Here is a 14,663-nt window from a genome sequence, read left to right as displayed (position 1 = left end):
TCAATCTTTTTTTTTTTTTTTTTTTTTTTTTGCGGTACACGGGCCTCTCACTGTTGTGGCCTCTCCCGTTGCGGAGCACAGGCTCCGTATGCACAGGCTCAGCGGCCATGGCTCACAGGCCCAGCCGCTCCACAGCATGTGGGACCTTCCCGGGCCGGGCCCGAACCCATGTCCCCCGCATCAGCAGGCGGACTCTCAACAACTGCGCCACCAGGGAAGCCCCACTCAATCTTTATAAGCACTTTTAAGGCCAGCAGGGATGGTATGGTTATTATCACAAGTTTGTCTATAAGAAAATAGAGGTTCAGAAGGGGTAAGTGGTTGGCTTAAACTCATACAGTTAATTCTTTCTGGCCTTGGAGAACAAACTCCAAGTTATCCCATTGTCAACAGGCAAGGAAACAAGGAGAGTCTGACAAGCCACCTGAGAATGAATGTTGATACAAAGAGCAGTTGCTTCTGGCATGTTCTGGAAAGGCAGTGGGACGAGTGATAGAAGCAGAGGGGCAAGGCCCTAGAGGCTGCTCTCTAGTTCCATGCTTCTCTGCAGATTTTGATGCAGTAGGTCTGGGGTCGGGCCAGAGATTCTGAATCTCTAACGAGTTCCCAGGCAACATGGATGACACCAGCCTGAAGAGCCCTCCTTGAGTAGCAAAGCACTGACTGACTCTTAGAAGCAGAATCTGGAATCACTGGCTTTAAGTACAGGTGAGAAATGGTTAAGTGAAAGGCTTTAGGTTCTGCACTGCCTGTATCTTGAGAAAGAACAGCATCTGCCTGGCTACCTCACATCTTACCAGACACTCAGTGGATGAAAAACATAAATGGCCAAAAAGCATGCTTTGCTAGCTGCTCACTGACTGCCAGCAGGCAATCTTATTCCAAACCATTTGCATCCATTTCCAGAACTAGACTTTGCTGAAACTCAGACAGTGCACAGCTCGGCTTGAGCTTGGCTATAGGTACCTGTTTCCTAAATAGGTGGTAATATTGTAAGATGAAAGTTAATTTTTAATTCTTCTATTTATTCATAGCACTAAACTGGATTAAGCGGCCATCTTGACCCAAATCCTGACTATCTTATGTCAAGTGTCTTGACTTGACTGTCTTATGTCCTCACTGTCAAGTGGCTCTGATTACTTTCCCTTTTGCTGTACTCAGCACAATTGCAGTTACTCATTTAAATTCAGACTTCCTGACTAGACGATAAGCTCCTTGAGGGCAGGGAAGATACGCATAATGTACAGCACAGAGTAGGTATGCAATAAGTATTTGTTGAATGAATGGATGGTCATCTCTCTCAAGGACTGATACCCAGAGGGAGCCCGGTAGACCTCTTAAGGAGCTAAGGATGCCATCCTAGGCACCATCCCTTGGCAGCCAGCCCAGTTCTCTCTTGCCCAGGCTTATTGTCATAAAATACAGTGCAGGAAGATGGAGAAACTCAGCAGTCACTGGTCTATGGCCCCGTGTCTATTGTATAAGACAGGACTATATCTCACCGACATGCTCATGCCACTAGCAGAATCTACTTCAAATGTAGTTTCCTAAGAGCAACTGAGAACTATACAGTTTGCCTACAGCCAGTTGGCTGCGAAGTGGGTAGACCCTCCCCCCTTTCCGGGAACCTGACCCCTGGAATGCAGGCAAATGCTAAGGAGCTTCACAGGATGCAGAGCTGGTTTCTGTCCATGAGAGGGGGAACCTGGTAAAGAGGAGGGTCTTCTTCTGTATGTATACATTTTTATTCCTTCTTACATTGATCGGCTCCTACCATGTGCCTACACTTGACAACTACTGTGAATTCAAGATGAATAAGACAGTCTCTGCCTTGAAGCAACTTGTGACCCAAGGGGGATGAGGGTAGGAGGGAAGACAAGGCAGCAGAGCTACACCCCGTGATGGTCCCACCAGCCTCCGTTATAAGAGTTCAGACAAGGGGGATGTCATTTCTAAGACAGGTTAGAAGAAATGGCTCCATGAACAAAAAAAAAAAAAGATTTATTTTTTAAGTGGCAAGAAGGAAAGAGGAGGTAGAAGAAATGGAAGGATCAAAAGCACAGAAGCAGAAAAACGTGGCAGGTGCAAATCTGGCATGTAGACCTGTGGGGGGAATCTAGGAACCCACACTCCTTCAGCCCCAACCTGTGGACTCCTGGGTGAAAACTCTGGCAGTTCCCACGACTTATCTGGTCACTCTAAGGTAATACACACCTAAAGTCTCTTCAAAACCCAAAACACATGCGTATTGAGAAATCAAAATTCCCATCCCGTCAAAACTTCTGTCTTGCTTAAAGTCAGGGCTTCTTCCTTTCCCCTCCGCCTACCACTCTCGGCCCTGTTGCAGATTAAAAGCCTGGAATCTGGGAGACGGTGATCATTGGCCTCTTTCTTCTTCATCCAACTCTCCTCCTCTTCTTGCTAACTTCTGACCCTTCAAGATCTTAAGTGCAGGGAAAGAGAAGAGGTAAGGAGAATAGGGAAGCTCTTACTTGGCCCAGACTGTTATAGTGACCTGCGTTGGTATTCTCCAGATGTGACAGGTATTTAAGGCTTACTATTTCTCACAGGGGGCACTTTTGCGGTTTGTTTGGAGGTCTACCTTTCTCCCCAGTCCCTCCACTATGGCTGGGAATCTTTTGCCTTGACTAGGGCATATGTGTCTCCCATCCAGTTGGTCACTTACTGCTTACTCTGCCTTTGGGCATCTCAGGATATCTGCAGCTTCCTTCTGCTGAGTTCTATTTACCCCTCCAAGCAGCCCTTGCAGGCAAGATCTAAAATGACTGACATGGGCTCCTTTGTACACGGCCCCCTCTAGTGTAGTTTATGTGCAGCCCTCATGCATTTTTTTTGCCCCAGCAAACTCTGGGAGCGCAGGCCACCCAAAATTGTCACTTCTCCCTTGTTCTGCCATCAAAGCAGCTAACCACCCTCTTGTTCATACTTTAGATTTTCCAGGTGAGAGATTGACACTAATCCGCTGTGCTCCCAAATTGCAGGGGGTAAATATTGAGTATTTGTTATGGTAGCACTAAAACCACTCTCTCCTGAGTTGGGATGAAAAGGGAGCCTTCTTCACAGGAAGGTGAAGTGAGGTGAAACTCATGATACACCAGAAGCACCTTCCCAAGACTCTCTCTTAGGAGTCAACCACCAACTTTTTTATATCCAAAGTCTGGTTGAGGGATTAAGAAGTGTGTACCCTATTTTCATCCACATCTCTTGAAAGCCCTGTATCTCGCTATGCTGTCAGACTTCCCATTGAAATGTAATATCTATTGCCTCAGGGCTTGAGCCAAAATTCCTTTTTAATATTTTGTTGCACTATGTATTATCTCATCTAATTGGCCCTATAACCTTGTAAGGTAGATAAAACAATTCCCTTCTTAGAGAATAGAGAACTGAGCTTCAAATTGACCAAAGTGGCAAGAACAAGTTTTGAATCCAGATCTCTCAGACTCTAGAGCTCTTAGACCATCCTAGGAGGATACATGTGGCTCAGCAAAAGTACTTGATAGATATCCATTGAATGATTGGAAAGTTGATTTGTCTAGATTATAGAGGAATGTGAATGGCTTGATATTAATTGATAGGGAGTGAGAAACCATTGCAGAGTCACAGATGGCAGTGATAAACAGGAAAATGTGACAGAGATATACTGAAGAATTTAGAAGGGAGAAAGAATGGATAGGGAGAGGCACTTTTGGAGGCTATGGAAAGAGTACAAAGAGAAAGTTATAGAGGACGTGGTGAATGTTACTTTAGAGTCATGAGGGTAGAAGCCAGATTGAAGGAATTTAAAGAGAGAATGGGCAACAAGGAAATAAAGACAGTGGTTACGTACCAGTTATCCAAAATGTTAACATCTGAATGGAGGTACAGAAATAGGTTGCAAGCCACAGGAGCTAGCAGGATCAAATAAAAAATATTTTTCCAGGATATGTGAAACCTGATCTTGTTTGTAAATAGAGGAGCCAGAAAGTAGAGAGACTCTGAAGGTACTGAAGAAAGGAAGAGCTGTTATTGAGAGCAAGGACGAGGGTAGCAGGGTGGAAAGAGAAGGGGTTAGAAGAAAGTGAAGGACACATCTTCCTATAAGACAGGGAAGGAAGAGAGAAGGTAGGTAAATAGATAATTATGCTGTGGGGGAAAAAAAGAGGTTGAAGGAGATTGCACCTGGTACAGTAAATCTTTATCAGTAAAGTAGGAATCAAAATAATGGATCGGGAATTGGGGACCAAGAGGTGACAGCATCAGTGATTGAGGAAGAGTTTGAAACACCCACTGTGCTATGTGTGTTAAGAAATCAACTGTGGAAATCACCAGTGGATGAATAAGTACCATGAACATGAACCATCCAGGACATTAAGGTTCAACAGTCCAAATCAGCAATATTCTGTGGCCAGGGAGCAAAAGGAGAAAAAGCATGTAGCAAGCATTGCCCCAAGCTGGTCGCTGCAGGATAATGAGCTGAGGGCTGAGAGGGTTTAGTTAGCAAGAGTAGGATTAAAATTTCCAGTCATGGCATCCAGACTGCTCAAGAAAGCCAAGTGGGACCAGTGAAAAAATTTAACAGATTTGTGAGATTATCCTGGGACATGCAGTGGAGACAAGTATTTGCTACACTGGATTTGGGAAAATGGGAAAGGTATAAGCGAAGAGGTTATATGGTTATATAGACCAGGCTTACCAGGCTCAGGGGTGGCCTTCTTAGTGAAGGGTTGATATGCAACAGAGCCGGGAGTCTTCTGCTTCAGTGCCTCATGGTACGTAACCTCTTCGATCAGATTGTGAGTCAACCATGAGTTTAGAGTCTAGGAGAAAAGCAGTAGTGGTTTACAGAGAGGCATGTTTTCAAACAATGAGAATCAGAGAAAAGGAGGGATCATAGCTGATGAAAACTCCAGGTTGCCATAGGACATAATTTATCTTCCTTGCTATAATAGCCATTTTTATTACAGGATCTGAACAGGAATATTTAGGACAATGATATGCTGTAGTTGTCCTAAGTTTTAAATGTTGTTTATAGATTGTCTATCAAACGTACAACCTCTATTATTTTAAACACAAAGACCAGAGACCTTGTTTGTAGTATATACTGCCTCTGGGCATGACTGTACTTAAACTTTCTGAGATAGATTAGTTACAGTTCCCTTTCACATGTCTTAGGGTACAATGCCATAGAAACCTATAATAAAGACACAATGAAAACATATAATTATATCTTGCTTTAGGCAAAGTGTGCACCCTCATTCTGAAAGATACCACATTAAAAGATCTTTATAGGTAGATTCTTATCTCACTTTGGCCACCAGTGACCACAGGTATCAAGTCATAGGGTCTCCAGTTAGCTAAGACATGACATGGTACCATTCAAATAAGATTATTACACTCTTTGGGGAAGGAATAAAAATCAATGATTCCTAAATCGCTAAAAGAAATTGAATCACAAAATCACTTGCCCAAGGTCACAAAGTGAATTGGGGCCACAGACAATAATCTTTGGGTCCTGTTTAGGAAGTTCATTTAATACCCTGTTGATCTCGATATACCCTTAGAGGCAGAATCTTGTGAAGTTTAAGATGATGACATCAAACTGAACAAAGTTCCAAAATTGCCCATCAGTTTCCCCCTCTCACCTCCTTGAACCTTGGTGAAAGCCACTTTGGGAGACCGCGAGTGAGATCAGGCTGTGAGTGACCAGCTCTCCTCACGGGGAAGACCCTGGCTGAGTCTCCAGCCAAATCCTTGAGAATTCCAGGAAGGTAAGTAACACCTAGTCCTTCTGGCTCTTCTCTCCCTTGCAGCTCCGAATGTCCTGGCTCATCCGTGGAGTGTTGCAGGGAAATGTCTCCTTGGTGCTGGTGGAGAACAAAACCGGGAAGGAACAAAGCAGAATGATCTGGCATGTTGCCACCACGGAAGGCTTGAGCCTGTGGCAGTGGACGGCGCTGCCTCTCCTTGATGTGGCCGACAGGTGGGCCTTTACCCAGCCCCATCAATCCCTTTTCCTGTATCAGCCGAAATGCAGAGGGGCCCTTGTCTTCCCTCCCCCTATTCCTTCTACCCAAGACACACATCCAGATACGCACAGACACGTGCACACACAAATGTGCACACACATTCTTCCTGCAGACTTACAGGAAGCACTGAGTTTCTCTGAGGGGTTTCCATGCTAATGAGATGAGTATCTCTCACACCTCTGGCCTGGCCTGATTGGCTGCCTCCAGTATCTGTAGGAAAAAGTAGAACCGAACAACTCATATGACCCCCAAAGAATAATCAGGCTTTATGTGTATATGGCATTTGCTCTTAATTAATGGATTTTGCCTTACTTTTCCATCTGACGTTCTATTTATTCCTTATTAACAATAAGAAAACCTGTGACATAGGTAGGACAGACCTTATGGAGCCTCATTCCTGCCCTTTTACAGGGTTCTCCTTCACTGAGAACCAAAGAGGTGAAGCAACAGCAAGTCGGCATTGGAGTGAGGACTGGTGCTCTGGCCAATCCCAGTCCGTGCTCTGTGGAGCCTGGTCCCCAAAGCAGGTGGATGAGAAATTCTTCAGTAAACAGGGGAGTGCTTCTACCAAAGGTCCTGATTCCTAGTTAGATTCTAGGACTAATGCCCTTTGTAACCTTGAACTTCTCTGGACCTCAGTTTCCTCATCTTTAAACTGAGAGGGTTGGACTAGAGGATCATTAACTCCGCGTGGCTCAGAAATGGAGCAGTAACTTCTCTGCTCAGCTGCCACTTGTCTCCCCAGGATGGCACCAGTCTGCCACCTGCAGTCGGCCTGGAGCCAGCAGTGCCTGACCAGCACAGTTGCTAATGTGATGCTCCGCTGTGTCACACTGAACTCTCACAGTTGGTGCTGGTCTGTTCCGGACCAAAAAGTGACGGGGAGGGAGGGACTCATTTATATAAATGGGACAGAAAACTGGATCTGGAAGGGCTCTTTAAGCCATCTTTACTAGGCTAAATGTCAAAGCCTACGATCCAGGGCAGCCTCTGCTTTTGACTCCCCAGTACATTCAAATTGCTGTTCTAGTGGATCCTTCGAAAAATGAGGGCAAAGAGCTTAAGACAAAGTGGAGGGTGATGCCCGTTGACACACAGCTTTGTAAATATATAGCTGGGTCCCAAACTCTTCACCCAGATTTCAGAGTCTGCTATTTCCAAGAGCTCATAACTCAAGCTGTGCTGTCATACGAAGCTGCCATCAACCTCTAAGCAGCAGCTTCCCGCTCCTTCAGACGTGTGTGGGTTAAAGATCAAAGCACTTGGACATCCCAGGGTTCACTGCTGCCCCCAGGACAAATGGATTTAATTAAAACGGAGGAAGGGGCAGTGTGGGCGCCCTCACCAAAGACTAGTCTTTTGTCCTTCGGGATTGCAGGGGCTCGTGTGCAGGGCATGGGGAACAGGTGGGTAATGCCAGAGTCCTCCCTCCTGGGAAATGCTAAATTAATTCAGATGAATCAAAAGGTTTTTTTCTCCTCGATCCAGCAAGTCCTCTCTCTTTCATAGCCACTCCAGGGGATTTAAGGCAAGTAAGATGTTGACTCTGTTCACTCCCGTCGGCTAGAGTTTTGTTTGAAGGAGACTTTGTTCTTAGCCTCCCTCCTTCCTGTTAAAGGCTGTTTACCAGACTGACATTTCCAATACTGATATTGAGACCAAACCGTCCTGTGGGGATTCAGACAAAGGCCAGCTTGGTTGAATGATGCCTCGTGACCTAATAAATGTGCAATTACACAAGTGGCCCCATTCACCGGGCGCCTGCCCACCACTGACATGCTCTGATGTGGGATGCTGCCCTCCCCACTCCCTGGAACTAGAGATGATATAGGAGGCATCAAGACCCAGAGGCAAATGGAACTGGAAGAGAATGAGGCAGAGCAGCTTTCACTCGCTGAAATCCAGCTAGGCTGTAGATGTGACTGCCTCATAAAACCAAAGCAGACCTGTGGATGACAGAGCACAGGCTTTAGAGTCAGAGAGTCCCAAGTTTAAACACTGGCTCAGCCACTAACTAGCGTGACCTCGGCCAATTACTGAACCTCTCTGGGCCTTGGCACCTACATCTGCAAAATGAGTATAACATCAGTACAATTTTACAGGATTATTACAAAACTAACTAAAGTAACTGTCAAAAGCATCTATGTGTAGTACATGTCAGTGAAGTTTATTTCCCACACCCTGCATCATCATCCCTTAGTTTTGTGGCCTCAGATAATTTACTGAATACGTGGTACAAATCACAACCGCTGATCTTCCAAGTCAAGTCATATGCTATTATTTTTTAAATGTATTTATTTTATTTATTTATTTTTGGCTGCATTGGGTCTTCTTTGCGGTGCAGGGGCTTATTGCAGTGGCTTCTGTTGTTGCGGAGCACAGGCTCTAGATGTGCGGGCTTCAGTAGTTGTGGCATGCAGGCTCAGTAGTTGTGGCTCACGGGCTTAGTTGCTCCGTGGCTTGTGGGATCTTCCAGGACCAGGGATTGAACCCATGTCCCCTGCATCAGCAGGCAGATTCTTAACCACTGCACCACCAGGGAAGTCCCAAGCCATATTCTATTAAACAAAGATAATAAAGTCTGTCTCTTAGGCTTGGAGAAGTAAAGTGCTTGGTGAACTGCCTGGCTCACAGTAAATGCTTAGTCAGTAGTAACTACTAACAATAACTATGATATAATAATAATAATAATAATAATAATAATAATAATAATATCTCCCCATCTAATGCCTCAGAAAAGGCTAAGATGGACAGTTTAGCAATAATAACCAGTCATGCAACCCTAAGATGGGGGTACGTGTTCATGTGAATTTGTGGTCATCAGTGCTCTGTAGACATCTTATAAAGGGGAAGCACATACTCCCTCTTACTTTCAGGGAGAGTGAGCTATAGCTGCCCAGATTGCCAGAAAATGAAAATGGGAGGATGGAGAAGGTAGAGGAAGAAAATAAATAAGGGAAAGAGACAAAGAAAATGGATAAAAGGCAAAAACCAACTCCCTTCCTCCCGACCCTGAGATAGACATTGGCACCTTACCATCTGCCCACATGCCATGAAGTGTCATTAGGCAGGTCCTGGCTTCAGCTATTCAGCACCTGCCTCTTGGAAAACTCTCCAGCCATGGACCTTGAGAGGGCAAGGACTTCATTCCCTATGTTGTCCCAAATCACCTCTGCTCCCAGGTTCCCCAACCTCCAGACATTACAAAGTTTTAAAAGCAACTTTATTAGGGCTTATGGATTAGCCCTAAAGAGCTCCCAGGCTCTAGAAACTCGTCATAGCCCCCAGACATTACATGAAACTAGCCTCCACCTAGATATGGCAGTGACCTCCTGTCTTGTCTCCTTGCCTCCATTTTTTATCCCCACCCAATCCAGTCTACACAAGGAAGCTGGAATAAACTTTCTGAAATGTAAATCTAATTATTTCTCATTTTTTACATCCTTCCATGGCTTCTGTGGTTTTTAGAGTGCCTTTCAGTTTCCTTTAAAGAGACCTTCATTTAGGCCCACATGTGCTCTATCCAACCATAACCTCACCAGCCCCTTTTTATACACTCTTCTATTACTCTACCTGGTAACCTCACTAAACTTCTTTCAACTCAGTTGCATCATGGTAAGTTCTTACTTCCAGGCTTTTGCACCTGCCATTCTCTCCACACGCAATGTTATTCTACCTTCCATCTCCCTGATTACTACCCTTCCTTAACTTTTTAAAGAAGCGTCCCCAGACCCCTAGACTGTATAGTATACATACAATACAGTCTCATGACCCTTGAAACACCCTTATAATGACTTATCACTCTTTGCTGTCTGTTTTTTATTATCTAAATATACACGCCAACAAGGCAGGAATCAGGCCTCTCTTATATTGCGGTTTCCTGATTGTGTAGTACCATACCTAACACATATGCCCAATAAATGCATGTTGACACAATAAAGTATTGAGGGAAATTGCATGTATTTTCAAATTCCAGCTGAATTAACTGAGAATTTCACTTACTGGAATCCATCTAATATTCTTCCTCTCTTCAAACTACGTCTAACAAAACAGATAGAATCACATTTTAAGAAATACTACTATACAGTGTTCTGTATATCAGAACAATACCTGTGTCCCATCAGATGAACCCAAACAGCATTTGTTACTCTTGTGACAGGGAGTTCTCTTTAGACACTTGCCTGGTACCTGCACTCTCTTTGTCTCTGGGCACTGTCCTGCCACAATCACTTTGTAAGAAAGACTTTGATCTTAATTGTGTGCCCTGGTCCTTGTGAGTAGGGAGACCCAGAACTGGGCACTTGAGAGTAAAGAGCTGTATTCAGATTGCTCCCACCTCACAGTAGTCCTTCTGTCAAGACTCAGAGAATGTGCCATAGGTGTATACGGGCCGCTGACAGGGAGGCATTGATCCATGGAAGGATATTTCTTCTGTCCGCTTACAAACCGGCAAAGTGATAGAAACAATGCCATAGTCTGTCTTCATCATGAAGTGATAGGAACTTTACAACCTACTATAAATAGTAGCAAGAAAAAGCTCCAAAAGCCGTGCCCAAGATGCTTTGAGCAGTGGCAATGTCCCTGGAGTAGAGACATGTGCTCTCAAGGTAATTTTTTTTCTATTTTTTTTAACCTTTCTTTTTTTTAAAATTTAATTTTATTTACTTTTTTATACAGCAGGTTCTTATTACTCACCCATTTTATACACATCAGTGTGTACATGTCAATCCCAATCTCCCAATTCATCCCACCCCCCCCACCCCCCGCTGCTTTCCCCCCTTGGTGTCCATATGTTTGTTCTCTACATCTGTGTCTCTATTTCTGCCCTGGAAACCGGTTCATCTGTACCATTTTTCTAGGTTCCACATATATGTGTTAATATACGATATTTGTTTTTCTCTTTCTGACTTACTTCACTCTGTATGACAGTCTCTAGATCCATCCACGTCTCTACAAATGACCCAATTTCGTTCCTTGTATGGCTGAGTAATATTCCATTGTATATATGTGCCACATCTTCTTTATCCAGGCGTCTGTCAATGGGCATTTAGGTTGCTTCCATGACTTGGCTATCGTAAATAGTGCTGCAATGAACATTGGGGTGCATGTGTCTTTTTTTTTTTTTTTTCTTTTTTGTGGTACGCGGGCCTCTCACTGTTGTGGCCTCTCCCATTGCTGAGCACAGGCTCCGGACGCGCAGGCTCAGCGGCCATGGCTCATGGGCCCAGGCGCTCCGCGGCATGTGGGATCTTCCCGGACCGGGGCACGAACCCGTGTTCCCTGCATCGGCAGGCGGACTCTCAACCACTGCGCCACCAGGGAAGCCCTGCATGTGTCTTTCTGAATTATGGTTCTCTCTTGGTATATGCCCACTAGTGGGATTGCTGGGCTGTATGGTAGTTCTATTTTTAGTTTTTTAAGGAACCTCCATACTGTTCTCCATAGTAGCTGTATCAATTTACATTCCCGCCAACAGTGCCAAGAGGGTTCCCTTTTCTCCACACCCTCTCCAGCATTTGTTGTTTGTAGATTTTCTGATGATGCCCATTCTAACTGGTGTGAGGTGATACCTCACTGTAGTTTTGATTTGCATTTCCCTAATAATTAGTGATGGTGAGCAGCTTTTCATGTGCTTCTTGGCCATCTGTATGTCTTCTTTGGAGAAATGTCTATTTAGGTCTTCTGCCCATTTTTGGATTGGGTTGTTTGTTTTTTTAATATTGAGCTGCATGAGCTGTTTATATATTTTGGAGATTAAGCCTTTGTCCGTTGATTCGTTTGCAAATATTTTCTCCCAATCTGAGGGTTGTCTTTTCATCTTGTTTATGGTTTCCTTTGCTGTGCAACATTAGGTCCCATTTGTTTATTTTTGTTTTTATTTCCATTACTCTAGGAGGTGGATCAAAAAAGATCTTGCAGTGATTTATGTCAAAGAGTTTTCTTCCTATGTTTTCCTCTAAGAGTTTTATAGTGTCCCATCTTACATTTAGGTCTCTAATCCATTTCGAGTTTATTTTTGTGTATGGTGTTAGGGAGTGTTCTAATTTCATTCTTTTACATGTAGCTGTCCAGCACGACTTATTGAAGAGACTGTCTTTTCTCCATTGTATATCCTTGCCTCCTTTGCCATAGCCTAGTTGACTATAGGTGCATGGGTTTATCCCTGGACTTTCTATCTTGTTCCATTGATCTATATTTCTGTTTTTGTGCCAGTATCGTGTTGTCTTGATGACTGTAGCTTTGTAGTGTAGTCTGAAGTCAGGGAGACTGATTCCTCCAGCTCTGTTTTTTTCCCTCAAGACTGCTTTGGCTATTCGGGGTCTTTTGTGTCTCCATACAAATTTTAAGATCTTTTGTTCTAGTTCTGTAAAAAATGCCGCTGGTAATTTGATAGGGATTGCATTGAATCTGTAGATTGCTTTGGATAGTATAGTCATTTCCACAATACTGATTCTTCCAATCCAAGAACATGGTATATCTCTCCATCCGTTGGTATCATCTTTAATTTCTTTCATCAGTGTCCTATAGTTTTCTGCATACAGGTCTTTTGTCTCCCTAGGTAGGTTTATTCCTAGATATTTTATTCTTTTTGTTGCAACGATAAATGGGAGTGTTTCCTTAATTTCTCTTTCAGATTTTTCATCATTAGTATATAGGCATGCAAGAGATTTCTGTGCATTAATTTTTTATCCTGCAACTTTCCAAATTCAGTGATTAGCTCTAGTAGTTTTCTGGGGGCATCTTTAGGATTCTCTATGTATAATATCATGTCATCTGCAAACAGTGACAGTTTTACTTCTTCTTTTCCAAATTGTATTCCTTTTATGTCTTTTTCTTCTCTGATTGCTGTGGCTAGGACTTCCAAAACTATGTTGAATAAAAGTGGTGAGAGTGGACATCCTTGTCTTGTTCCTGATCTTGGTGGAAATGGTTTCAGTTTTTCACCATTGAGAATGATGTTTGCTGTGGGTTTGTCATATATGGCCTTTATTATGTTGAGGTAGAGTCCCTCTATGCCCACTTTCTGGAAAGTTTTTTATCATAAATGGATGTTGGATTCTGTCAAAAGCTTTTTCTGCATCTATTGAGATGATCATATGGTTTTTATTCTTCAGTTTGTTAATATGGTGTATCACATTGATTGATTTGCGTACATTGAAGAATCCTTGCATCCCTGGGATAAACCCCACTTGATCATGGTGTATGATCCTTCTAATATGTTGTTGGATTCTGTTTGCTAGTGTTTTGTTGAGGATCCTTGCATCTATATTCATTAGTGATATTGGTCCGTAATTTTCTTTTTTTGTAGTATCTTTGTCTGGCTTTGGTATCAGGGCGATGGTGGCCTCATAGAATGAGTTTGGGAGTGTTCCTCCTCTGAAATTTTTTGGAAGCATTTCAGAAGGATGGGTGTTAGCTCTTCTCTAAACGTTTGATAGAATTCACCTGTGAAGTCATCTGGTCCTGGACTTTTGTTTGTTGGAACATTTTTAATCACAGTTTCAATTTCATTCCTTGTGATTGGTCTGTTCATATTTTCTATTTCTTCCTGGTTCAGTCTTGGAAGGTTATACCTTTCTAAGAATTTACCCATTTCTTCCAGGTTGTCCATTTTATTGGCATAGAGTTGCTTGTAGTAGTCTCTTAGGATGCTTTGTATTTCTGTTGGTGTCTGTTGTAACTTCGTTTTCATTTCTAATTTTATTGACTTGAGTCCTCTCTCTTTTTTTGATGAGTCTGACTAATGGTTTATCAATTTTGTTTATCTTCTCAAAGAACCAGCTTTAGTTTTATTGATCTTTGCTATAGTTTTCTTTGTTTCTATTTCATTTATTTCTGCTCTGATCTTTATGATTTCTTACCTTCTGCTAACTTTGGGTTTTCTTTGTTCTTTTTTCTCTAGTTCCTTTAGGTGTAAGGTTAGATTCTTTATTTGAGATTTTTCTTGTTTCTTAAGGTAGGCTTCTATAGCTATAAACTTCCCTCTTAGAACTGCTTTTCCTGCATCCCATAGATTTTGCATTGTCATGTTTTCATTGTCATTTGTCTCTAGGTATTTTTTGATTTCCTCTTTGATTTCTTCAGTGATCTCTTGGTTATTTAGTAACATATTGTTTAGCCTCCATGTGTTTGTGTTTTTTACATTTTTTTCCCTGTAATTGATTTCTAATCTTATAGCATTGTGGTCAGAAAAGATGCTTGATATGATTTCAGTTTTCTTAAATTTACTGAGGCTTGTTTTGTGACCCAAGATGGGATCTATCCTGGAGAATGTTCCGTGCGCACTTGAGAAGAAAGTGTAATCTGCTGTTTTTGGATGGAATGTTCTATAAATATCAATTAAATCTGTCTGGTCTATTGTGTCATTTAAAGTTTGTGTTTCCTTATTAATTTTCTGTTTGGATGATCTGTCCATTGGTGTTAAGTGAGGTGTTAAAGTCCCCTAGTATTATTGTGTTACTGTCAATTTCCTCTTTTATAGCTGTTAGCAGTTGCCTTATGTATTGGGGTGCTCCTACGTTGGGTGCATATGTATTTATATTTGTTATATCTTCTTCTTGGATTGATCCCTTGATCATTATGTAGTGTCCTTCCTTATTTCTTGTAATATTCTTTATTTTAAAGTCTATTTTATCT

At 42.6% G+C, this 14,663-nt stretch overlaps 1 protein-coding gene across 1 annotated transcript in view; it reads left to right on the top strand.

The window, feature by feature from the left end:
* ALK (ALK receptor tyrosine kinase) overlaps nucleotides 1–14,663 on the top strand; it is a gene marked incomplete at both ends in the record, with an annotated part of 728,930 nt that overhangs the window by 624,017 nt on the left and 90,250 nt on the right. Inside the window, one exon of the mRNA XM_082672737.1 lies at nucleotides 5,811–5,980. Coding sequence (XP_082528863.1) covers nucleotides 5,811–5,980 — 170 coding nt within the window. The remainder of the gene's footprint in view (nucleotides 1–5,810; nucleotides 5,981–14,663) is intronic.

The sequence above is a fragment of the Grampus griseus genome, assembly GCF_964374135.1.
Source record: "Grampus griseus genome assembly, chromosome: 15".
Lineage (NCBI taxonomy): Eukaryota > Metazoa > Chordata > Mammalia > Artiodactyla > Delphinidae > Grampus > Grampus griseus.
The sequence above is the reverse complement of the archived record's forward strand: the minus strand, read 5'-3'. Positions and strand labels throughout refer to the sequence as shown.